The sequence below is a fragment of the Pseudopodoces humilis genome, chromosome 9 (genome assembly GCF_049639895.1).
Source record: "Pseudopodoces humilis isolate 2021_Gansu_Grassland_sample_001 chromosome 9, ASM4963989v1, whole genome shotgun sequence".
In the NCBI taxonomy this organism is placed as follows: domain Eukaryota; kingdom Metazoa; phylum Chordata; class Aves; order Passeriformes; family Paridae; genus Pseudopodoces; species Pseudopodoces humilis.
Genome location: NC_142208.1, coordinates 13,165,235 through 13,190,619, shown reverse-complemented (window position 1 = coordinate 13,190,619; position 25,385 = coordinate 13,165,235). Strand labels below are relative to the sequence as shown.

Here is a 25,385-nt window from a genome sequence, read left to right as displayed (position 1 = left end):
TGTTTGCACTTCTCCCTGATCCATCACCTCGACATGCACATGAGAAATAGCCACATTTTCCAAGACTGATAAAACCCTCACTCTGCTGACAGTTACCTGCATATACCCAGTTTCAGCTGTTTTTACAGCTGTATCAACCAGACCTTCTCGACCAGCCATTGTGTGGAAAAAAAATTCAGTGGGAGTCAACCCAGAGTAGAAGCTGTTTGCAACAAAGCCTTTTGCTGCAGGGAGCTGCAGGGAAGAGTGGGAAAAACACAGTTAAAATGCAACAAGCATTCTGTATGTTACAGAAAGACATGGTGCATGTCATTGGAATTCTATCCCAAGGTTAGCCAATACCCCCACCAACACAGGACAATGATCTCAGCCCTGCTTAGCTCTCAAGTTCCATATTTGTTTTTCAGATCTGAATAAAGGTTTCAGAAACCCTTGCCTAGTTCTTCCAAACTAATTTAATAGTTTCTCTTTCCCCCTACAAACTTTGTCACACTTCGAGCTATTCCTTCCCCAACACTATACCAACATTCCATTAAACTTGAAAAAACTGAAAACACAAGTAGGAATGTTCATTTTGCTATGGTAGTTCAAAGGTATTTGCTGAAGACTAAGGAATCCAGGAAAAATATAACTGGGGATATGTATATAATTAATTTTTTGGAATGGTTTGCCCTCACTCATGAGGATAGTTCTTGCCAGTGAAATTTATACAGGCATCTCTTTAAGTCAAAAATTACTTTTTGTTGTTATTTAACAAGTAATGCTTTCTAAATCAGAAAAAAAGCTAGAGCTGAATTTTTTTTCTTTTTATTTAATCCATTAAATATTGTTTCTTTTTCTACTTATTCAGTATGTTACAGAATGCAGAAGCTGAATTTAGACATTTAATCACATATGCCAGCGTCATAGATACCATCTGACACTTAGCTAACACACTAGCTAGACTATGGGCTTATACCTAGAACCTTTGTAGTGTTCATTAGATTTCAAACAGCACTTTAAAAGAAATTAATCTCACTGAATTCTATATATAAGTGCATGAGAGTCATTATTGCTTCGTGTGGAACCGAACTGAGACATGAAACACTGAAAATAACCCACTGTACCTATCCTGGTGGAAAAGGAGAAAAACCAGAATGGTTTATCTGGCATGTCTCACCTATTTATAAAGACACCAACACACATTCAGCAGTTTTCCTGGAAAGTATTAGTGCAGTCAAATATAACACCAGCAAGAAACTTGAAAAAATTATTTTTAGGAATCTCAAGAGAACCAAAAATGTATCATCACCTCACTTTAATTTTACTAAATTAGAAAGATCAAAGCAAGGCTTAGCTGTAAAAAGTCAAGCTAACTAGATATCCTACAGCAATTCAGAACACTGTTGTTAGCTCTCAAATCACACAAAACACTTGATATTGACCATATATGATCCTTTTCCTTCAGCATGTCACGACAACACATTTTATCATGCTCTCTTCTCAAAATGGCTTAAGCAAACTTGTTTCACTTCCCTTCAAAGTCCATTGTAAACATCCAGAATTACCTTAGAATGCTTCTCAAAGTGAGGCAAGGACCTATTCTCAAACCCATCGGGAACACGGGACCCACTGATAGCCTGCTGCCCCACACAAGCAATCATCTGGGATATGTTAATGAAGGAGCCTGAAAAACAAAGGAAAAGAAAGCCCCTCACTCACAAATGAGGGATATGCTGCTTCCTTGATGAGCTATCTTCACTCCCATGAAAATCAGTTGCTTAACCTCATAACTGCTCAACAAAACAGAACTGCAAGAGTTAGAGAAGTTTTTCTGTAACTCATCCTGTTCATTTCAGCATTTATGCAAAGGCTGGGAATTAAGTTTATGATACAGCCAACAATATTTAACTTTTTTAAAATTTGGGTCAAAGACACTCATGCCGTAATTTGGCTCCAGTCCTTATATTATCCTGGGGTGTATTACAGATTGTGTTTTACATAGTCCATGATCCTAACCTATGTATTTTGCTTCACAATTTCTTCAATAAACATACTTCCAACAATATTTTTCATAAAGCATTCAGTGTCTACCAGGACTCCTAGAACAAACTAAGTCCCAGAGAACGAAGCCACTAATTCAGAAGGTTTGTTTGCTGAGTATGTTGGCAAACAACGCCTCCCCATCACCCCCACAAAAATTATACACCTAATATATTCCTCATTTTAGATTTCAGTATTTCTTTAGAAGACAACATGTCATTTATAAGGCTTTCCACAATTTATTAGACAGCTAAAAAATGCAAAAGTGATTTTTTCAAATTCTTGAAGGAAACAAATGAAAACTCACTCAAGAATTTGAGGGACCTCATAGTACCTTCCAGTGCCTAAAGAGGGGCTACATGAAAGTCAGAGAGGGACTTTACACAAGGGCATGTAGTGATAGAACAGGGGGAATTACTTAAAACTGTCAATTGTTACTAAAATTAAGACACAAGAATGTCAGAACATCAGCTTGATTCTAACTATACCCAACCTGTACTTACTGAGCCACTTAAAGCAGCTATGACATGAACTTGCACAACTGACAGTATAGAACAAGCTATAAGGATGGAACAAGTAAGTTTCATATAAGTGAAGGAGTGAACAACCTTCGTGCCAAGTTCAGCTGTCCCTACCTTTAGAACCACAGAGAGCCATGATCAGGGGACTGTTGCTCTTGTCCAGTTCTCTAAGACAGGCACTGCCAGCATGATCTCTGATAACAGATAGTTCCTTAAGGATTAAGGCCTGAAATACAGTATTTCAGAGGTTCAGAATTTGCTAAAAAACACTACCACAAACAATTCTATTACTCCCAGCAACACCTTCAGTAGTCACAGGGAATTTAGAATACAGTAAAGACAAAGAAACCCAGTTTTTGCTACAAGTAAAACAGTTTTAAATTTCAGCTTGTCTAACTTCCAGTTTGCTGAAGAAAATGTCTCTGTTGGGGTAAGACAGGGGGAATCCAGGAACATGACAATCTCTTATCAGCATCAAAAACATCAGCTAAACTGAGCATTGCACTAAAGGTTAAGTCACACTGTGCTACATGGAAGATAACCATGAAAATCTCGATCAATGGAATCAACTCCATTACAATTACCTGTGTAATTCTATTCTCTTGTATCACCCCATTCCACCCTGGAGGATTTCAGTTGTCCTGTGTTTAGCTAACATTTTTAGATGCACACAAGCATCTTAAGTCTACACAGACTCAGCTCAAGTTACATGCCTAGGGACTGTATATGCTTGTATTTTTAGGTTTCAGAAGACAACTTTAGACTTTACAATGTACAAGAATGTATTTGTGAAGCCTCTACTCCAAGTGGATAGTGAATTAAATTTAAAATTTTACCTCTAGTGTCTCTTCTGCAGTACAACCAGGCTGCTGCTGCAGCTTGCCAGTGTTCAGAGCTTCAATATACTCGTCACATTTCTTATAGCCAGCATTCAGGAGCTCATACTTAGCTTTTAACAGGCCCTGCCCAGGGGTTACATCACCAATCCCAATTGAAAAGCCACGATTAGCTATTATTAAAAAGAAAATAAATTATTTTTATAGCTCAATCTCATATAGAGGAAACAAACCCAGGAAATATTATTGGCAACTTTCAATTTTGCCTCCCACCATGTGACCACCACAAGCACTTCATACCCACAATAAATTCCCTGTCTATCAGCTTCAAAACCAGCTTATTTTTTTAAAAGCACAACATGTATTCAAAGCAAAAATCTGGCTTGCTCTTTATTTCAGCATTAAAGTACTATTTTACAAGGAAATGTACTTACAAAGATAGACTGGAGCAAGTCTGGCCAGACGTGACATGGCATCCGCAGCTTCCACCTGGCCCCAGTCTCTCAGCAAGATGTAGAAGATGTTGTTCTTGGATCCTGAGCCCAGTGTTCCTTTGTCCATACTGCCGCTCATTAACTCGCTGTTTTGAATTGTGACATCTAGAAATGAAAAGGCAAAAAGAATTCACCAGTTTTCTAAAACATTCACTATGCACTACTAATCATTTATGGAGAGAATTTTGAAATACAAGCTTTGTCCATGCTCAATATTTTCAATGTGCATTTAGGTATCATCTTCTTGAAGCACAAATCCCTGCTCTTTAACTTATATCAAATGAAAACACGATACTGGGTTTTCTTGAGACTATTAAGAATTTGCAGAGAACTTTCTGAAGAGAATCACTATGCCTTCAGATATGATTTTTTTTCGGAGAACTGAACACAGTCAACAACAAAATCTGTAAGTTTTCCACATCATGTGCTCCTGTTAAACTCAGAAAAAAGAAACTCTTCCCATATTTTCTAAAATTAATAGACTGTGAAATAAAGATATCTTACGTTCACAAGAGTGTGAGCAGGATTGCTTTGTGACCTTTTATCCCACAGTATTTACAAGCTGAAAAATATTGCTCCACCATGTTTACAACCAACTTCATAGCACAGAGTGTTATTCTCATCTACAGAAATCACTCTTATCTGTAGAAAGGACTTGAGGGCCAACTAGGATATTCTTTCTCAAGACAACATTGCATGACAGTATTAGTGTAAATCAATGACTCCTTAACTTAAACTTGTGAGCAGCAAGGAACCAGCCTAACTTTGCCTGTTCCTTTCCAACAGTCACCACATGAATGATCAATTCATTCTAAGCTAAGTCTTGCTCATCTCCTACAGCCTTTTCAACCACGGGGCTTTGCATTCCATCTGCCACTGATGTCCCTAAACGGAAGGACATGGATGGCTTGATACCCTAGGGATTCATCTTCTCTGCACATTCTAACTCTTTTCAGTGTTTGACTTGCAATTCCTGCATTACTATCCCCCATCAGTAGACTAAATTTTTCCGTTTGCCCTCTGAACAACCACTTCCTAAGCTTTGCTTTCTTCTCTCTCACCTTCAAACACTAAGTTAGCATCATGACAAGCTGAGCGTCATACAAAAGACATTTCAGTTTAAGAAAACATGTTTAGCATGACTTCAACTCTCAAGAAAAACTGCAAGATTTTATTTTTCATTTCAAGAACACTTATGTCAAGTACTGCTTCAATGCCTACAGTGAGCTCAGTAATTTCTATGACTTCTTTGAAGACTTCCAAAACATGGCTTTAGAAATGTCACTTACAGGAATCATTGTAACACAGGTCCTCTCCTTTGCCACAATACTGCTTGCCCTTTGTTCGTAGGTTGGCTTTTACAGGACAATCATCACTGGGTTTGAGAATGAGGCTGAAAACCTGTTTTCCTGTCCAGAGTGTTACAGGCTGAGAGAAACAGAAGAATAAAGATTACAAGTTTATGCTACAGTTACAGAAAAAGAGCAAGCAAGAATCGTAAAATTGCTTTATATACAGAACATGTCTGCAGAGATTCATACCTGTAGAAATGCATAGCAGCATTCCTTTGAAAAATATTATCCACTTTCATAGATTTAAACCCCCTGAGTGCTGAATGGTTATCCTTCACAATTATTTCTTTATGAAGTACCTTTGATTTAAAACTTTAGGAGCTTAAAGATTGATGTAATGTCGCACTATATTGGGAACAGCAAGAAGCACAACACAGACTCTCTTGTGAGTTGAACAGGAGAGCAAGGTTTATTACCCCAGATCTTCTTTCACAGACAAATACGTGAAGGTCTGGAAAGGTAAAACCCTTATTGATCAATGAACTAACACATCACCATCATTCATCAGTGGGGTACACCACCCCTCGACCTTCTCTTGCAAGAAAACAAGAAACTGACAAGCAACACCTGCAAGGCTGTCTTCTATCTCTAAGGATTATTTTGATTCCTCCTTATGATTTCCCAGGCCACTTTCTCAGGTTAGTCTGAGAAAGTTATGTGACTTGCTTTCCCACAGACACTGCTTGCATTTAGCATCCATAATGTAGCATCACCAGGGGTCAAAATGACACAACAGAGAAAGTCTTAGTAACATGAAAAAAATAGTTTGACACACCTTCAGAATTGCTGGGGGTGGAAGACGAACTTTGATCTTTTCATCCTTGCCAACCAGGATAGAAGCAATAATTTGACAGGCTTTGGCTCGATCAAAAAAGGTGTCTTTCAATGTTAGAAGATAGGCACCTGGAATGAAAAAAGTAGCATGACAGACTAAATTTAGATTCAATTTAAAAGCTATTGCATACTCAGTGTCACTTATTTCACTCTAATACTAATCAGCTACTTACTATACAAAACTACAATAGTTTAGAAAGCTTTAGCTATAAATCCTTTCCAGAATTTTTTTTTAATTGCTCCACACTAAATATCTAAAAATTAGGTACAGTCTATTTCTATAACTTATTCTCTTGCTCTCAGACTCGATTTTATAAGTGAAATAAGGCCTTGGCATTTGTTTTTGTATGCTTTCTTTCTTATGTTCATCACACATTTCTCAAAGAATTAAAGACATTGAAGGTACATACTATAGGTCAAAGCTAATGTTTATTGACTGAAATCAACTCCTCTTCCATAATCATAAACAGTTTACTTTGTCTACTGAACACAGACAAAGATTTCAAACTCATTTGCAGAAAAACACAGCAAAATACACTCAAAGGTAATAATAACTGCAGCTACAAAGGTAGAGAGCATCAGAAATTACTCTGAGAGCATCCTTGTATTTCAGGAAAAAAAGGGCCTTTTTAATAATTAATATTTATTTTTTATTTAATAATTAATAGTTTTTAATTAATATAGAAAAATTCTGAAAAAGCAAAGTGATTCTGAAGGAACAACTATTAGATCACACAGCTCTGAAATAAGCTCATACACACCTGTGAGGAAATCTTGAATAGCAGCAATAAGAGGTTCTCCATTTCTTGGTGTTACCAAGTTTGCTTTAGTCTGTGTGACACAAAAAGATATGCATTTGAAGACACTGATATTCCACTTACTATTCAAAATGGAACCTCCCATTTAAGAAATTTATTTTATGGTGAAATGGTCAAAGCTTATTCTAAATTGAGCTACAGCTTTCTTCAAAAAGATAGAAAAAATAAGCCAGAAGTTTCAGTTCACTTCAGTCCATGCATATCTATTGAGAAAAGTTATCAGAAATTACAATTTACATATTCTGTTTCCAAAGCAGAAGTGGCAAGTAACTTGACATGTTTTGGTAGGACAGGGAACAAAGACAACTATAGGGATCTACTGGAAAACTACAAGTTGTGTGGTCCCTTCTGATGGGTAACAATCAAGCTACCTCTGGCCCCATGATCTTATGCTCTACTCAAACTACTGCTCCAGTTAATCACCCCTGCCTGTGGAGCGGTTTTGCCAGAACCCATCCCACACAGACCTGTATCAAACACTGGGGGTGTTCTTTATAAGCCCACAAGTCAGTTCAGTGAGCTCCTACAGGCTGCAGCCAACAACTGTATGGGCACTTCTGAAGCAGGAGTTACCTTTAGGTAACCCTAAAGGAGCAATGGATTGCTCACCTCACCTTGGTGCTACTGACTCACACCACTGATAAAGCTTGCAACCATCAGGTCCCTATTTATCTACCCTCCCTTCTCCCTTTCTGACCCTGCCTTATGAGCCTATTCTCTCCTGCCATCTTTGGGAAGCTGCCTTCTCCAGTACAAGCCAAGGATTGCCACCTCATTTCCAGCTGGTCCATCTACAATTCCCAGGCTGTCAGAGCAGAAAAAACCAGATGGATCTGCTGGTAACAGAGCCACCCTAGTCCGGTAGCAATCACTAAGGACAGTCAGGCAGAAACCTACTGGTGCCATCTACTTACACTGCATTTTCCCAAGATGTTAAACCTCAGGCTATTAGATTACCAGGATGTAACAGTCCTAATTTAATCTGAAGACCTTTTTGCAAAGTTATAAATTATCCACACTCAGTAATCTCGATAGTATTTCAGATTTCACAAGCAAGTTAAGAACTAAAGGGCTCAGCCCATTTGTGACCAGCAAAATCCCAACACGAGCATTTTATCTACCCACCCCCATTAAAACAAGTGCTTCTGCTTTTGCTTCTTCTGTCTGAGGAAGGTGAAGGTTCATCTCATCTCCATCAAAGTCTGCATTGTATGGTGTACAGACACATTCATTGAACCTGAATGTCCTATGTGGTTTTACTCTGGCCTGGAAGAGGAAAAAAATAAATAAATTAATGCACATACAGTCAAGCACGACTAAAAAAATCCATGCCCAAGTGCTTCCCTGAAGACTTCCTTTTTATATTACAAATATGAGTCAAAATTCCTGATTATAGGATTTAACCGGGAACTGACAGAAATTGCACTCACATTCTTTTATAGAAATGCAGCTAATAATTTTCATTATGAAGAATTTATAAAAAGCCCAGAAGACAACGCGCTTTGTAGAGATCACATCAACTCCACAAAAATGAAATGCTCACACAAGAGATAGCGAGGTCAATTATGGCTCTTGGCAGAAGTGTGCACACAGCATCCTGCCTGGGTACACATCATTAACACACACAGGCACAACTGCACTGCATTCATCCTTGCTGCACACACAGTTTCAGCAGGAGCCGTTTATTTTTGCTTGTGTGAGACAGAAACACCATAGAGGTCAAGTGCCTAATATTCCAGGCTGCACTGTCAGTGTCAGCCTGTGTGCACTCACAATGTGAGCCATGATGCTCAGCTTGTGCAGAGAGGGCTGCCGGTTGAACAGGACAATGTCGCCATCTATCAGATGTCGCTCCACAATATCACCAAATTTCAGCTCCTGGGCCATCTTCTCTCGGTTCCCATATTTCAAAAATCTTCATGGGAACAAGTAATAATGCAGTCAGAAGATACACAGACAGTAGACAGAAAGACAACTAAAAATCCTTTCCGATTTTATAATGCCAGCTTTTCCATTAAATGCTGGAGTATTTGTATTACAATAACTAGAAGATGAAACTAGCGTGGACTGAACATCATTTGCTGCTATTTTAAGCAATGAATGTATTTTGACATTAGTCAACAAAGCTACAGTGGTTAGAACATTAAGTAAGAAAGAAGTCCATTTGTAAATACACAGAATTTATTTCAATTGTAACAGAGCATAGGAAGTTTCACTCATGTATAACCCCTTCTCCCTACCCATAAACTGACTGCAGATTAGGTCCTACATGAAAACAGCCAGTACAACTTGCCCAAAACCATCTGTTTTCACTCATGTCTGTACTACACCCTCTCTTACAACTAAGATAGACTCAGTCATAAAAGAATATAAATCTAATTGCAATTCAACATCATTAGTATGTGCACTTTAGTTTAATTGCAAAAGACTACTTAAAAAAACTGTACACTATACATGAGAACAGAAGACAATTCTTTTTCTACTATCCCTTATGAAAGATTCTGCAGATATAACTGCATTCACATAGTAACAAGAACAAGTAGATGGGGAGAAATGAAAAGTGAATCATTACAGATAAGCATGATACCTTTTCATCTGGGTGTGCCTTTGCTGTATGAAGTTTGCTCCAGGGTGAACATCAGGACCATTACAGACAAGTTTCCTCATAAAATTAATATTTGCTTTGTTCACCTGTTGCATAAAGACTTAAATCAGAAACAAATAGAACATGTTTCAGGATCTTGTTTTTACTGGTGGCTTTTGTGTTCTCAAATTTTAGGCTCAAGTGACAATCCTCCTACACAGCCTCTAGCTGCTGAGGGGAACTCACAGGAAGGAACAGAGGAGGAAAATGTCAGCCTATCAGAATATCAGAGGGAAATTAAATTAAAAAACTGGGAGGGAAACTTAAAAATAAAATACCCAACCACTCCTTCATACAAATTTATGAATGAGTTGAAAAAATATGAAGCAAAACTCTTAGTTCCAGAGATGTCACTCCTTATACCACATCCCGTCAGCACTTGCCTATATCCAACACTACAGATCTTTATTTGCCAGCGGCAACTGGCATAGCATCACTAAATGGCATTTCAAACACAATGTAATACATTCATTCCTTTTTAGAGTGAGTAAAGAAACAACACTGACGTCTGACTTGTGGAAAAAAAAGGAATAGAAAAAGCTTCTGAGTCCTATGCTACTTACCTTTTCAGGAAAGGTCAGTATTTTAGCAACATGAATAGGCACTGCTACTTCATCTATTCTTAAGTTAGGATCAGGTGAAATGACTGTTCTGCCAGAAAAATCCACTCTCTTTCCAGACAGATTGCCTCTAAACCGACCTAAGAAAATAAATCAGTTAAAACTCTAAATAAAAATAGTTTTTAGTGTTAATAGTGTTAAGACAGCACATTAGAACAATCTTTTAAGGTACAGCACTGAAGTGCAACACAACGGTAGCAGAGAGACACTTGGCAATAGCAAAGATTTGTGGTTCAATTACAAAAAAATAATTAAAGCAATTTTTTAGACAAACCTTGCTTTCCCTTAAGTCTCTGAACAAAACCTCTGGTCCACTTTTTAGGTGCCATGTTGAGGGGTATTCCAGAGAGCTCACTATTAATATACAGGGCACACTGCAGTTGAAGAAAATCCCAGTCCTCCATAATCATCTGTGTTTTGGCTCCTGATATCCTATGCTAAACAAAATAGTCATCCAATTCAGAAAAGAAATATAACACATATCAAATTAGCCAAGAATTTTACTGTTATGAGTGCAACTCTACCTCTGTAAATAATATCATGAAGCTTCCATTGATTGGAAAGAAAAAGGGAAAATTACTTTGTAACTGGATGCATATTGCTATAGCATAAGGCCCATCACAAGGGAACCCAGCAAAAAAAACCAAAAAACAAACCTTTTGACTAATATGGGCTTTGAATAAATGCTTGCAAAATTAGGTATTTATTTAAATTACATTTTTCCCAATATACTTAAGCTAATATAACTTAACAGACAGGAAAAACAGTAGTTAATAATTTTTCAATCATCAAAGAGTTAGTACTCAATTCATTTTGTCTGCCTGGCAAAGGAACAGTTTTGAAAAGTGTGAAAAAGTATTTTCTGGTAGAAATATAAACAAATGATAAAATATCAAATCATCTTTTAGCATCAATTTGATGACTAAGCTAAATTAAACCTGATTTCTCAAGAACAGATGGTGGAATAAATAAAGCACAAGGGTGTAAAAAAAGAGGCAAGTCTACAAGACAAAAAAGGATGTCATATTTTCATTGTAAGTGACTACTCAAAAGGTGTGACAGTCCTAGAAGAGAAGAAAAAAGAAAAATAAGAAAGAGTTAACAGACCACAGATTAAATGAAAAAACATTTCCCATAAGAATCCCAGCAGACCTTCAGCAGGTCCTACACCACAAGCAACCAGTCAGCCAGCTCCATCTGAAGTGAGCTTCTCCTGTATTTCAGTAAAATGTCCAATGACACAGAAATATAGCACCAGATTGTAAGCACTAAGTCCCCTTGCTACATTCAATTCTACATAAATCTTTCTAAAGGCAAGTCTCAGAGCATGAAGGCTGACTTACCTTTTTTATTACGTCATTGAGGAAAATGATCTCTGTCAGCTTCATTGTCAAATCATCCTCATTGGTGCCAGACTTCAAATCACTCACAACAGAGGGTCTGATGCACAGTGGAGGCACCAGGAGTCGTGTGAGGATCAAATCTGAAGGTTTACCTGCTTGTGGGTTCATCAGAAGTAGAGGGATGTCTTCCACTGGGATTCTTTTAAAGAGGTTCAATACTACCAAAGGATTCAAGTTTTCCTAGAAAATCCATTGGGAAAATGGGGAGAAAAAGCCATCATGTCAAGTTGCAATGCTTCCCCTCCTCCCCTTTACTGAAGTTCAGAAATAGCCTTTTTCAACAGCAAATAGAGAACTGTTCATGCAAACAAAACTATGTTTTGGTTTGTTTATTTTGAACCAATGCTTTTGGCATTTCAAATGTTAACCTGCTATACATTCTTTTCCTCAATTTTTTCCCTATATATGTGTGTTTACTTCTTATCATGTTTTTCTATTGCCTCAAGAGTTAATGGAGAGTATTTCATTATTAATAGACAAAGCAACTCAATTAACATCCTACAACAAACTTACAAAGTGCATTTTTCTGAAATGTAAAATGAAACAAAGTTTTCATTTTATTAGTAAAAGATCAGTATTTTAGAAACTATCAATACTCCAGGAAGTATTACAGTACTTCCTAGATATTTTTCAAAACTTAATTTCGCTCGTCTTAGTACAGCTATTGCTGTATTCACTGTTTTTTCTATCCAAGTAGTACCTGGCGATCTTTCCAGCTTGCAAAGAACTGACAGAAACAAAACTGCATACAATGAAAAACTAATGAAACAAAAAAGTTAGCAAATTAAGCTTCCTCTCTCCTTCTCAACATTAAGAACTTCTGAAGAAAAAAAAAATTGTGTATTGGAATTAATACCAGAGTTACAGGGAATCTATATATACATTCAAACTTTATATGAACCTGTGTTTCTTCTTCCTTGTCTAGTTTACTGAAGCATAACACACCAAAAACATCCCTTTCTTTACAAGCAGGTAATGGTGTATCAGAAGATGGTAATATACTAATTTTCTCAAAGTTAACACTATTGCATTGGATACAAACATTCTTCATGTATCTTTTGGTATACAAAATTCTTGGATCACCCCAAGACTTTAGCTGATACATTGCAAATGTTTAAGGAGTTTTATTTCATGCACAAAAATTAGCAAAAAATTTAGGTTATAACAAAATTCACCTGAGCTCTTCCCAGTAAGGGTTCTACTTCTTTGTTATATTCAATGGCAGTTTCAAAGGACTGGAGAAAAGTAGATACTATTGGATCTACGACTTTCTTATTTGTCTTGTACTTTTCATGTATTATTTTCAACAAACCACACTTCTTCACAGTTCCTGCAAGGAATTAAATATTGATTATCTTGGGATTTTCTTTCAAAATAACAAAAACACCAAACAAAACACCACCAAACCTTAATCAAGTTACAGTTTCAAAACAAGCTAAACCTTCAGTGAACACAAGAATAAAATAAAACTTTATCAGCTTTATTAACCAGTTTCCTAAACTCACAGAAGAACAAAAGGACAATCAAGTTATACTTTTTTATATTTTTATATGGATGGCTTGGTGTATCTACATGATGGTGCAGCTTCTGAGGCTGAAAGTAGGTGGTTTAGCCCACACGTTAATTCAGCTTCCCCTTATTCACAGCACATATTTCTAAAGTAGAAGTTCCTACACTAAAAACAGGACTAAGGAGTGCCATTTGTGAATCATACCAGTACCTTCTGAAGTAATTTTGGAAGTGAATTATCAGAAAAATCTGATAAATATTTTCATGTCATGCAGGTAACATTATTCATGAAACTTCCATAGACTAGTCCAAATGCTCAATTTTTTTTACTGAAGAATTCTGACCCATCATGTAACTTTTCTAAATGCCCCCTATGTGTAGATAGGGCACTTATGATAAAGCAGCTCTCCTTTTATTGAGTGGGTGACCATTTCAACAAAGAACCCACAATTTCCATGAGGTACAAGTGTTAAGTTATGGATTAATCATCTACTATAAATTTGCAATACTCCAAGTCCTTAAACAGCAGTAACTCATGATCTCTGTAGATGAAAAAACACCAAGACATATTTTGAAAACCAGATACAAACTCTTACAAAAATACTATGCCCTGAAGAAAGAATAATCTTAAGAAAGGTAATCTAATACAATGATGAAAAATTATGCTCACTCAAAATTACGAATGCTATCAGTGCTTTTATGTGAACGTATTGATCACTGCCAATAGGTCACAATATCTTTAAAAACAGGTTAAAAGGGGCTTTTTTTTGTCATTATTCAAGTATCAAATATTGGTTACTACCATGAAACAAGCAACTAGGAAAATGTCTATATCCACACAACTGAGATGTGAACAGGCATGTGTCTGGCCCTAAAAATGCAATTACCTGTTTCTTTAACAAAGGTCAGAGAGAATACCCATTAGCAGTACAATGAATGAGCATATCCAAGATTTGGATACTATCACAGCCATTAAGGTAAAAACCATCAGAGCAGATAACTTCACAAACTGCTCATGTCAATACTCACCATTAAAGGCCCCACAGTAAGGACAAGTGGTTTTTTTTCGACACTTCTCAGACACTTTCTTTTTTAGCCCTCTCTTCTGAAGATATGTAAGGCCAGGTCGTTTTAGGTAATCTAAAAATTGCTTTTTTTCTTCCACTGACAGCATGATGTGGCAACAGGTTTTACAGATCATCTTAAATGTAAACACGTATAAACACAGTTGTTTGAGGGACACATTCAAAGATGCAACCTCTTGAACTACAGCTTAAGTTCTCCAAAACAGTGAATTTTTTTGAATGAGATACTACTGTCTTGATTGAAAGACCAATTCACATATTAGAATACACACTAAAAAGCACATGAGGAAAAGAAAAATACAGTCAGTGAAGCAAATTTTTAGCTAAGCTCCACAGGGGTCTCAAAAATTCATATAGCGCAAACAGCTTTGACTTACTGGGGTGTTCTACAAGGGAAATTATCCTTCATATATTTAATTCAAACTGCATAAAAATTATAGATTAAATTTATTGGTCTGAAATTACATATGATATCACTAAAATTGGTCTTCAAATACATGTATTTTACAAAAGAAAATGTACATAAAAATAATTAATAATGCAACCTTATTCTGGCTTTCTCAATTACTTTCAAGCATCACCTTTCCTTTTTTAGGCTAGAAACTGACAAGTCACGATCATGTTTACCTGCAAGATGCCTATCACAGCTTTGAAGTACCCAACATGAAAACAAGGTAGTTCTAAGTCAATGTATCCATAATGCCCTAAACAATCAGCCAGACTTTTCCCACAGGTTTCACAGGGACGGTCTTTTTCACTGGTTCCCTTTGGGAGAAGGAAAACACACACACACAGAAAAAAAGGCAGCTGTAATTGATGGGATAGATACAAAATACAACAGTTTATAAGCTAGTCAGGAATGCTAGTAGCAGAGCCACTCCTTTTCCCCAGCATCAGAAGCATGTCAGTGGCATTATAATCACTCAGATCCTTAAGGAAAATGTTTTTTACACACAGCCCCAGCTCACACCAGTGACCTGGACTTACACAGCTCTTGCAACTGATCTACAGCCCATTAACCTACACTGTGGCATTTTGGTGACACATGTCTCTGCATGTCCCAGCAGTTTAGCAGAAAAGTAACTTCCTGCCTCAAGAGAATGCATTCCTGCCCTCCAAAAGGATGAAAAAGTAGCTGGCACTGTAGCTAATAGTTTATGAAATTCAAGTAAAGACTCATTTGAACTTACTTTGGACAAACAGTACATTTCAGTGACCCCAACTTTTTTTTAACCACTCCAGCAACTCCCCAGATAGAGTTTGGAAAACAAAAGAAAGGTTCTCACCATGCGATGGTCCAGCACTCCATACTGCAGTGGAGAGTGATGGTTGTCCTGACTATACAGATTTTTGCTGACCACTTGAATGTGAGCTTGCTGACGCATCTCTTCTGGAGATTTCATGCCAAAACAGATGTGGCTTCTAGGACAGGAAATTTCAGATGTATGTAAGGGCATATATACACATATATAGGCAAAACCACAAGTATACATGCAAGCACCCCAGAACTACACAACCAATTAGGTTGAAAGACCTCAAAGATCACAGAACCCAATCCATGACCAAACACCACCTTGTCAATTAGACCACAGCATTGAATGCCACCTCCAGCTTTTCCTTAAACAAGGGACCGTGACTCTATCACCTCCCTGGGCAGACCATTCAATGCCTAACTTTCTGTTTCATTTCTAACAATGCCACCCTTTCTGCGAAGAAATTCTCCCTGATATCCAACCTAAACCTTCCCTAGTGCAACTTAAGGCTATGCCCTCTCACCTTATCACTGGCTTCCTGGGAGAAGAAACCAATTCCCAGCTGGCTACACTCTCCTTTCGGGTGGTTTTAGAGAGTGAGGTCTCCCCTGAGCCTATTTTCTCCAAGCTGAACATCCCAGCTTCCCCAGACGGTCCTCCTCCCCCCCGGGCTTGTGTCCTAGACTCTTCACCAGCTTCACTGCCCTTCTCAGGACCCCAAAGTACTCGAAAACAATGCAAAACTAGCTAGAATGATTCAGAATATTGCTGAAACAGGTTCTTCCAGATAACTATAAATAATAAAGCTGCTTTACGGTGAGTTGGTGGCTTTTATCTAAGGGATTTATCGACCTTCCTGGGCATCCCCACAGCTGGACACAGGCATGGCTACTCGTGTGGGACAACCCCTGTCCCAGCGCTCCTAAAAGCAGAGCAGCCGTGCCATGAGCTGCCCACCGCGGCCCTCCACGCCAACACTTTCCCAGCTCCGGCGGTTCTGCCCCGCCGCAATTCTGCTGCTCCCCGCCTCAGCCCGCGGGCACCGCACGGCCCCCACTCACATTTTCTTGGCCACATCCGTCTCCCTGAACTGCTCCTTCACCATCGCGGCGGCGGCGGGGCCCGCGCGGCTGCACGCGGAGCCTGGGCCGGGCCGGTGAGCGCGGCCTCCGCCCGCAGCGCCCCTGCCGGCACCGCGGCTCCGGGGGTACCTGCACGGAGGGAGCCTGCCCCGCTCTCTGGCAGCCTATTCCCGTGCGCCGTCAGCGCGCAGCAAAGGATTCGCTTCTCACGTGCAGGTGGAACTTCCTGAGCACCGCCCGCCCATCGCCCCTTGGCCTATTACCCGGCCTCACGGAGCCGAGCCTGGCCCCGCTCTGTGACACCCCTCCTTGTCTATGCACATGAACGCGGGCCCCTCTCAGTCGTCTCTTCTCGAGGCTGAAGAGCCGCAACTCGCTGAGCCCTAAGCAACTCCTCAGCCAGGGCAGCGCCGCCACGTTCAGTCCGTGGCTCTGCGCGTCCCCACAGCAGCCCTGGGTGACCCGCGGCGGGACCCCCAGGGCGCACGGCGGCGCCGGCACACGGCAGGGCTGACTCGGGCTGGTGTCGCCGCACGGCGGTCACGGAGCTGGGCTTTCCCCCGGCAGGACACGGTGCCACCACCGCCCCGGCTGCCCTCGAGCTCACAACGCCACGCCCCCTGCTCCTTGCCGCCAGGTCCGGCTCTGGAGAGGACAGCCCCACGCACGACCCCGCCTTTTCCCCATCCCAGGGAGGACCCCGCGCCGCTTTATGATTGGCCGCGGGGTGGCGCCGTTCCTTTTCTCTTCCGGTCGCAGGAGCCGCCGCCGCCGCCATGGTGAGTGCCGGGCCCGGGCCCCGCCATCCGCCCCGCGCCGCCGCCATCCGGGCCCCGCCGCGCCCCCGCACCGCCGCGCCCCGCCGGTCCGGCCCGGCCGCACCCGCCCGCGGGACTATGGCGGACACCGAGCCCGGGCTCCTGCGGGCGGGCCGCCGCGCGTCAGTGCCCGCTGATAGCAGCCAGCTGCGGGGTGAGGGCCGCGCCGTGCGTTCGGCTGCACCGTGTCCCCGCTCCGTCAGAGCAGCGCCGGGCTCTGATAGTGCGGTACCAGGGTGCAGCTCTGGTGGTGCTAGGGGGCTGCCGTGGGTCACCCCAACCTTTATCGCGGCTGCTCCTGGCTGAAAGCGCTGTGAAAGTAGTGGCGTTCAGGATTTTAGGAGAGATTTCCACATTGCATTAGGAAGGGCACGGCCAGCAGCTCCAGGGGGCTGAACGTTTTCAGCTCCAGAAAAGATGACAGAAAGACGACCTTACTAGTGTCTATCAGTATTTGAAGGGGAGGTATCAGAGGATGGTGGCAGGCAATAGCATTCGAGGCAAGAGCAGAGGCTGATGCACAGGAAATGCTACCTGTACATAAGAAATAGCTTCTTTAATGTTTCAGTGCGTGGTCACTTGCTCTCTTCTATATCCTCGATTCCCTTTCACCTTCCCCTTTACGCCCAACCCGCTGCCGTGTCCTTATTCTGAGGTCAGGTACTAACACACCGAGTACCATGGTAAGTGTGCAATTTACTGGGAAGACTTAGTAAGCTTCTGTGGACCCACTGAGCTGTTTTTCCTTTCAACCAGGAGCATCCCGAAATCTTGGGTGCTCCCTTGTCCTTAGAGGGTGGGAGGCTGTAGAGGTGGTAACATTTAGGGCTTAGTTTTAGCATTTTAATGCTTCTGTTGCGTTGTATTTGGAATTGAGATCCATGTATTTTATTAAAAGCTGCTTCAGCTTTTCATGGTAGTGAAGGTGTATATGTTGGAAACCGGGAATGAGTTTGTCAGTTTCTCACTGTATTACCTAAAGGTGTTTTCTGTAGTCCAGGACCAGCCCATTTAGGTTATGAGCTCACTGTCAGTATCTGAGGCTCCTGGCTGTTGCTGTACCTACTGTGCAATATTTATGCATGTATCAAGTTTTGGTTGCATTTGTAGCTATTGTTTAGTTTTATTTAATGTTTTCTCTTGCAGAATGACACAGTGACCATCAGAACCAGGAAGTTCATGACCAACAGACTTCTGCAGCGTAAGCAGATGGTAAAAGACAACAGAAAATGGCCTTTATTTGTTTTGTGGTTCTGAGCTGGAAGAAGGTTTAGCCACTATAAATATGGTACCCTTAAAGTCTCCAGGGTTTTTAAGTTAAGAATTGTAAGAATGTATTGATTTAAGTGCGTTGGTGTATGCTCAAGGTAAATCTGCATGGTGAAGTTGTACCAGTTTGAGACTGGATTTTTGGGAAAATTTCTGCACCAAAAGCATTATTAAGCATTGGAGTAGGCTGCCCTAGGAAGTGGTTAAGTCATTCTTCCTGGCAGTATTTAGAAGATATGGTTTAGTGCTATTGAAATACTAGACAGGATTTGATTTACTATTGGATTTAATAATTTTAAAGGTATTTTTCAGTCTAAATGACTCAGTGAAACAAGAAACTTTTGAATGGTTTTGTATCAAATGAATAGTCATTTCTGCTGCTGAAGTGGGTTAGTTTAAGTGTTGAGCTCATGGCAGGATTGTAGCACCTGGGGGGGCTTTGTACTGAATATTGATGTTTTATCAACTTGTTAAAATTCTTCTTTAGGTGATTGATGTTCTTCATCCTGGGAAGGCCACAGTCCCCAAAACAGAAATCAGGGAAAAGCTGGCAAAAATGTACAAGACAACCCCTGATGTAATTTTCGTCTTTGGCTTCAGAACTCACTTTGGTGGTGGCAAGACAACTGGCTTTGGCATGATCTATGATTCCCTGGACTATGCAAAGAAAAATGAACCAAAGCACAGGCTTGCCAGGGTATGTTTTCTGGTATCTTGAAAGCTGGATAGGTTGGAAGTGTTCAGTTACTCAGGATTTGCGTGTGTAAAAACTCAAGTTTTGTTAAAGTACAGTTGCATGAGAGCTCCTAAAATAGCATATGTTAACTTCTGCATTTGCAAAATAGGCTAAGCATGTTTTTATTCTCTAATTGGGAAGGCAAAACTGATAATACCAGAGGTGTTTAACAGTAACTTTTAACAAAGCACTGATAGATGTCTAGAATAAGCATAAGAAATGGGGCTAATCCATGTGCTACTTCAATATTTATCTTCTATGTTGAATCATTCATTAGTTAATGATCTTGCTTTTTAGTTAATATTTCAAATTGAAACTGTATTTGAACATTTCAGAAAGCGCAGAACTTAAATTCAAGAGTTGTTAGTAGAGGAAACAATGTTAAAAGCAACTTTCAATTGTTCTTAATAGCATGGCTTGTATGAAAAGAAAAAGACTTCCAGGAAGCAGCGAAAAGAGCGTAAGAACAGAATGAAGAAAGTCAGGGGCACAGCCAAGGCAAATGTTGGTGCTGGCAAGAAGGTAGGATGAGAATATCTTTTAAGCTAGAATGAGCATATGCCTTTGAAATGTTGATTAGGAATTCTTCATCAGAATAACGTTGTTTTTCTTCCATTTTTTTTCCTGTTCTACTGGATAACAGAAGGTAAACTGTGTGTTGTATATCTTGTCATCAGCTCAGTAGCTTAGTTTTGCTCCTCTCTGCTGCCAGCCTAGCTGATATGACATGAAACAATGCTTCCTAAATTACTGTTTCCTATGTGTCACTTGAACTAAAGTTAAATTTCGTAAATCTAACAGTATTGCTCTAATCACATAACTCAGTCTTGCAATACACACAGTAGATAATCTTAACGCTTGTCACTCAGGCTGCCTAAACCCCTAATGCTTACTCCACCAAGTTACTGTTGGTACACTGTTACTTACCCAGGTAAGTTTGTTAAGGGTGTGTGGTGTAGGCAGTGAGGGCAGGGTGTAAATAGAAATAAGGTAGAATGCCTTGGGGTTTGAGGGACTGATGCCCAAGGTAGTGGAATCCTTCTGTGGTGAGGCTAGACTAATGCAGCACTCCTGGGCTGTAGCTAGGACTTGATACAAGCAGGTTAGAGGGAGGCAGATTTCCTCTATCATGAAACAGAACCAAAGTTGAGGAATAGGTTGGGTAGGAAGCCAGGCACTTTTTTTCACAGTATTCAGTCTTGTGATATATATTGAATAAGCTGTGCAGGCAAGTGTTTTGGTGTTGTTTTTTTTTTTCCAGGTGTTTTAGCAAGGGGAGAGAGAGTAATGGGTTTTGATGCTTATTTCTGTAGATGTGAAAATACCTTGATATCTTGAACTTTAGTAATCTTCACTTTTGCTTTTTTTCCTACTTTCTTGGAACTCTCCATCAGAAATGAAGTATCTGCAGGTACTGGAAATGAGCATGGATTTGGTGCCTGAATTATCCATCACTGAAATGGGTCCATTGTTTTAATTGAAGCATTGTACTGCCTTGTATGCATGTTTGATTTAAACTTAGATCTGTCGTGTGAGGGTTCACTTAATTACATAATGAATTTCAGTTGTGTGACTTGGAAGTAAAATTTGGCTAGTAGCAAACCAGACTTTTTGAAACAAGTGAATCAACTTTAAAATAATTGCCAGTGAGAAGAAATCCAAGAAGCTGGATATTGTTGATTTATGGCATGGGTTCAGTCACTGCAGGATCTGATTCAAAGTAGTACAGTGCAATTGCATGTGTAACTTGACCACTGTGTGAAAGTAGTGGTGTATATGAAAGCTAAGTCACATCAAACTTGGTGCATTTGAGATGGTGCCTGGAAATGGCACAGTTGTCAGCATTAAACTGTATTTAATTATTGTCCTGCAGTATTCCAAGTTAAGACACAAATTATAGTGGAATTGGAAACCTCAGTGAAACTCAATATTGCAGTTAGTATGGAAGTGAAGTTCCTGTTATCCCTGGGTGGAAAAGAACCAGTGTTACTGACAGTTACTAGAACAGGGAACTGCTCTACTAGAAAACATTAGGAGCTTTCTTCCTTTGTGCTTTAATGTGGTTTTAATAATGAAGTCCTACAATGGTTTATGGCACAAAATTAGCATTTGGTATAGTAGTGACAACTAATGTACACTCTTCGGTCAGTGGCAGAGTCATTTCGTGTTGCACCAATGCCTGTAGTTTGGAGGAACTTCTTCCTTTTAAGACTTTTTGAAGATAGCTGTTGTTGAGTGTTAATGAAAAGTGATCAGATGACTCACGTGAATTATTAACAATGTCCAGTTCATAGAAGCTCTCGTAAAGCATATCAACAGTTCAGAAATGGAAGGCAAGGATCATGCCCTGTGGTAATTATGTATGAGACATGACTTCTGTATCAAGTGCTTGTCAAACTGATGTGCAATATTAATCATAGGTGAACTGTGGTTTTGATAAGAGATATTTTGATGTCTTTTAAAATGATCTTACAGTTGATAAGTATGCATGGGTTAGATGTGACTTGTGTACCAGATCTGTTAAACTTTGTCTTGTCACTTAAGATAAATTTTTTTGTGCACTACCTGAACAACTTGAGAAGAATTCTATGCTGCATTATAGAAAAACATTTGTGAAATTCACTAAGCTTTGTCTTCAGAAATCCATGTTCAAAGATCATGGTGTGGTATGGTTCATCATCCTTATCACAGCTCTGTGGAGGAATTTTTAATAGGAGCTCTGGAATACGTTTTCGAGTCCACCTACAGAATCTGTGAGAATTATTTTGTCTTGTAAATGAGTCAGTACTTGATTCTGAGGAATGTTCAGGCAAGTGTATGTTGTTCTGAAAGTTACATGTGATGTAGTCACGAAAAACTCAGACATAACTATGCTGATGTCTTGTTTTCTTTGATGCTTCCTTTCACTTCTCACTCCATTAGAATTGCCATTCTTTTCCCTGCAGTTTCAAGAGAAGTATTCTAAAATATTTTCTGTTATTTAATATATTCTTTGGCTCTAGAGCTTTCTGAGCATGCTAAAATTTGAAACAAGTATATGTGGATGTGCCTCACCTGGTCTTTGCATGCAAAACAGTGATACTGAAATGCAAAAAAAGCCCCGCCCTCCTTTTTAATGTCACAGCTGTAGCTGTGAGAGCCTTTGACTGGTGAGGCTGTCAAAACAGAAGTGTGGATGGATAAGCACTTATAAGCCATTGTAGCCGGTAGGTATTATTGAACAAGCAGTTGCATTCTGAGCATTAGTTAAGTTCTAAATAGCTGTTGAGTTTAAGGGAGTAAGTGAAATCTAAGTTTTCAATCTCTTCAGTAGTCAAAACTTTGAGGGTTTCTTATTACATTTCAGTGTGGTTAATTGAGAAAAACAAGTTGTAGTGTCAGTAAAAACCCTCGAAGTTCAATTTTCTACAGAAGTAGAATTTAGATAAAATTCTTACTAATTGATGCTTTCTCTTTTTCAGTAAATGAACATTCTTTGGGTGGAAAACAGATAACAGGTATGTCTTCAGAATGCTTTGTAAGGGCTGGCATTCAGAAGTGCTGTCATTATGATAACAAATCTGAGGTTGATTTATGCAAAGACTCGAGTGCAGACAATAGAACCCAGTGCAAGAGTTGAGGCTAAGAATATTTACAAATCACTTTTGCACTTACTGCTGAGTTGGTAGCTTATGTGACTTTGACTTGCATGAAATACCTGATTAAGACTGAAATAATGCATCAGGTACTTCACATTTACTGTTATTGAAGTTGCTGATTGTTTAGTCTTACTGTAAACAAAGCTTATATTTTTCATTTATAGGTATGCTTAAGAGAGGATAGACATTTGAGTTTTGTTGTCTAAAATAGATTAAAGTAGCATGAGACCTATTTTTTGAACAGACATACGTTGTTTTTTTTACAGGTACTTATTTCAAGTAAAATACAAACAAACAAACAGGATACTCTTACAGACAAGTCAGGCTACATTTTTATATCTTTCCTGCAGAAACCTAAGTGCTGTGGTCTATAACTGCTCCAGAAAAAACTGGTTTTATTACAAACTATCTGAGTGACTCAGTTGGAAGGAACTTAACCAGTCTGTCTGGGAGCTGATATAGTGAGTGTGATGTCTTAAACAGAAAGCTGTCAAAGCAGTTGTAGCTTGTTGATCTCTTCTACAAAATTGCTGTAATTTAGGCTCATTTATTGCCATGGCAATGCTGGGAAATTTTGAACTTTATGCTCTTACAAGAAAAGCAGTTTGGTTCACCTGACTTGTTTGGGAAACAGTTTTTCAGGCTTTATAAAAGTACAAGTGTAAGAATTGTTTCAATTGTGTGTCAGTGATCTATTTTTTCCTTTACAGGAATCATTCTATGGAGAAGTATAGAATGAATTACTCTGGAAAGCAGAAGCTGCTCATCTGACATCAAATAACATCTGTCATTTGATTTAACATCAAATAAACTCTGTCAATAAAATACTGGTTTGCCTTTTAATTTTGATTCAGAAGCTAACATTTTGTAAAGTTTCAGAAATTCAGTATAGGTGTACTGTTTGCACTGGATTAAAATCTTTTAATAATTAAACAAGTCTTGTTTTGAGTATCAGTTTGAAGTGAACCACTCCTTCCTACACGTGGTAGTAGGAGCCAGTTCAAAGCAGGCAGTGTTGGAGGTAAACATGCTTTTGGTCAAACTGTGGTTTGCAAAGGTCCTTTTGTTTGGCTGCCTGTTTTATATAGATCTGTAGAACACAGTGGAAAGGAGAACAAAACATGCAGACAGACACTTTAGAGCTGCCTGCTTCCATGGTTAAGGTTTTTACTAATGAAGGCATTAGGAATGATTTGTCTTTGGTTCCTGAGTTGTCAGGACAGGCTCTGGGGTCTATCACTGGTCTGCAAGCTATGTGGCACATCTCTAATTTTTCATCTGGTAGTGTTAAAGGAGCCATTTAAGAGAAGTGTGGGCAGTCTGTTGCAGATGTTTTGAGGAGTATGGAAAGCAGAAATTTTGTACTTTAAATAGGACTGAAACAGACTGGGCAGCTCTAGCAACTGTGTTAAATAAAGCTCTGATTTTTTCACCCAAATGCACTATTTTTGAATTGCACTACCTTTGTACTGGGCAGCACATTGTAACAGGTAAAGTACCTCTAGTGTTTGAGGGAGAAAACCAGCCCTACCGCAGCTAAGAGTTGTTAAAGGGTTCAAAAGGGACGTTTTACAAGATCTGCTAAGTATAGATGAAGCACTTAATGCCTCTTGTAGTACCTTCAGTTCGAGTCTTGAACTGTGTTCAGCATCATCACCCTGTTAGCTGTGCAGCTCATAGCTGTGGTAAACCCTTCCCATATGGAATGTTCAGCACGAAAGGAGAGAGGAGTGGTGCTATTTAGTGGAACTGAACAATCACTAGGGGGTGGTGTGAACACAGCAATGCAAATACAAGGAAGACATGTGGCAATTTTTCATAGAATAGGCTGAAAGGAGGCCAAATTGTACCCTGCCAAAGAGGTCAATTTCTTTGAAAACATGCATTTAAAATAGTTGTCTGAAGAAGCTGAGACTTGAAGTAATATGCTTGTTTCACTCTTGGTTTGAATTCAATGGAAACCATCTGTTTCAGTGAAGACCATAAGAGTTAGTGTTTTCCAAATGTTTACTGCTTGGAAGCTGTAGAGTGCTGGCACAAATTCTAGTTGCTCTTTTCAGAAGCCTTACCTTAGTTCTATACAATCAAGAAAGGACCTAAAACAGGTGCTTGCATAAAGGTATGTGGTATAAAGTGCCTTGTGTAGGATTAATGTTTTGAGTTTCCACAGTAAACAGCATTGTTCCAGGGGGGTCTGCCTCTAGAAGAAATTACTTGGAGTACTGAAGGTTAGCTTCTTCACCTTTGTAATGTCTTACATTTTATTTTATACAGATTTGTGTTAACTGCAAAGCAGATGGATTGAAACAGTCACAGCTTGGTGCTGTATTTTGGTATTTAATGCCCCATTTTGATTGAAGATTGACAGCAAAAACATGTAAATCCAAAGAACAACTGACTCTTGTTGCATGGTTGGGTTATAACCTCATATCTATAAGCTGTCCTCTGGTC

General features: G+C 39.5%; 2 protein-coding genes across 5 annotated transcripts in view; one reads left to right on the top strand and one right to left on the bottom strand.

Annotated features, from left to right (window-relative positions):
* POLR3A (RNA polymerase III subunit A) overlaps positions 1–17,104 on the bottom strand; it is a 37,943-nt gene extending 20,839 nt beyond the window's left edge. For all 3 annotated transcript variants that reach the window (XM_088059821.1, XM_014250279.2, XM_005520483.3), the window contains exons 1-19: positions 16,453–17,104; positions 15,425–15,560; positions 14,766–14,903; positions 14,083–14,254; positions 12,720–12,874; positions 11,485–11,724; positions 10,416–10,578; positions 10,085–10,221; positions 9,465–9,568; positions 8,651–8,792; positions 8,003–8,143; positions 6,821–6,890; positions 6,001–6,128; positions 5,163–5,301; positions 3,814–3,978; positions 3,380–3,552; positions 2,658–2,769; positions 1,548–1,666; positions 97–234 (exon numbers count right to left, since the gene is read on the bottom strand). In XM_088059821.1, the coding sequence (XP_087915947.1) occupies positions 97–234; positions 1,548–1,666; positions 2,658–2,769; positions 3,380–3,552; positions 3,814–3,978; positions 5,163–5,301; positions 6,001–6,128; positions 6,821–6,890; positions 8,003–8,143; positions 8,651–8,792; positions 9,465–9,568; positions 10,085–10,221; positions 10,416–10,578; positions 11,485–11,724; positions 12,720–12,874; positions 14,083–14,254; positions 14,766–14,903; positions 15,425–15,560; positions 16,453–16,496 (2,616 nt within the window). In that variant the 5' untranslated portion in view covers positions 16,497–17,104. The remainder of the gene's footprint in view (positions 1–96; positions 235–1,547; positions 1,667–2,657; positions 2,770–3,379; positions 3,553–3,813; positions 3,979–5,162; positions 5,302–6,000; positions 6,129–6,820; positions 6,891–8,002; positions 8,144–8,650; positions 8,793–9,464; positions 9,569–10,084; positions 10,222–10,415; positions 10,579–11,484; positions 11,725–12,719; positions 12,875–14,082; positions 14,255–14,765; positions 14,904–15,424; positions 15,561–16,452) is intronic.
* A 63-nt stretch (positions 17,105–17,167) lies between these two features.
* On the top strand, positions 17,168–23,761 carry RPS24 (ribosomal protein S24). 2 transcript variants are annotated; one of them, XM_088059878.1, is made up of 7 exons: positions 17,168–17,252; positions 18,438–18,503; positions 19,048–19,257; positions 19,708–19,818; positions 20,691–20,707; positions 22,758–22,793; positions 23,645–23,761. In XM_088059878.1, exons 1-5 carry the CDS (start codon positions 17,250–17,252, stop codon positions 20,694–20,696), a joined length of 396 nt encoding a protein of 131 aa, XP_087916004.1. In that variant the 5' UTR covers positions 17,168–17,249; the 3' UTR covers positions 20,697–20,707; positions 22,758–22,793; positions 23,645–23,761. The 2 variants fall into 2 exon arrangements, with proteins under 2 accessions (XP_087916004.1, XP_014105753.1); XM_014250278.2 differs by lacking the exon at positions 20,691–20,707 and having other exon boundaries at positions 17,169–17,252.
* Positions 23,762–25,385: the final 1,624 nt, after the last annotated feature.

Bases quoted from the DNA above. Each gene is read 5' to 3' on its own strand.
- RPS24 (XM_088059878.1), top strand. The intron at 18,504-19,047 runs GTAAAAGACAAC...ATTCTTCTTTAG, and splicing joins TTCTGCAGCGTAAGCAGATG to GTGATTGATGTTCTTCATCC. The intron at 19,258-19,707 runs GTATGTTTTCTG...TGTTCTTAATAG, and splicing joins CAAAGCACAGGCTTGCCAGG to CATGGCTTGTATGAAAAGAA.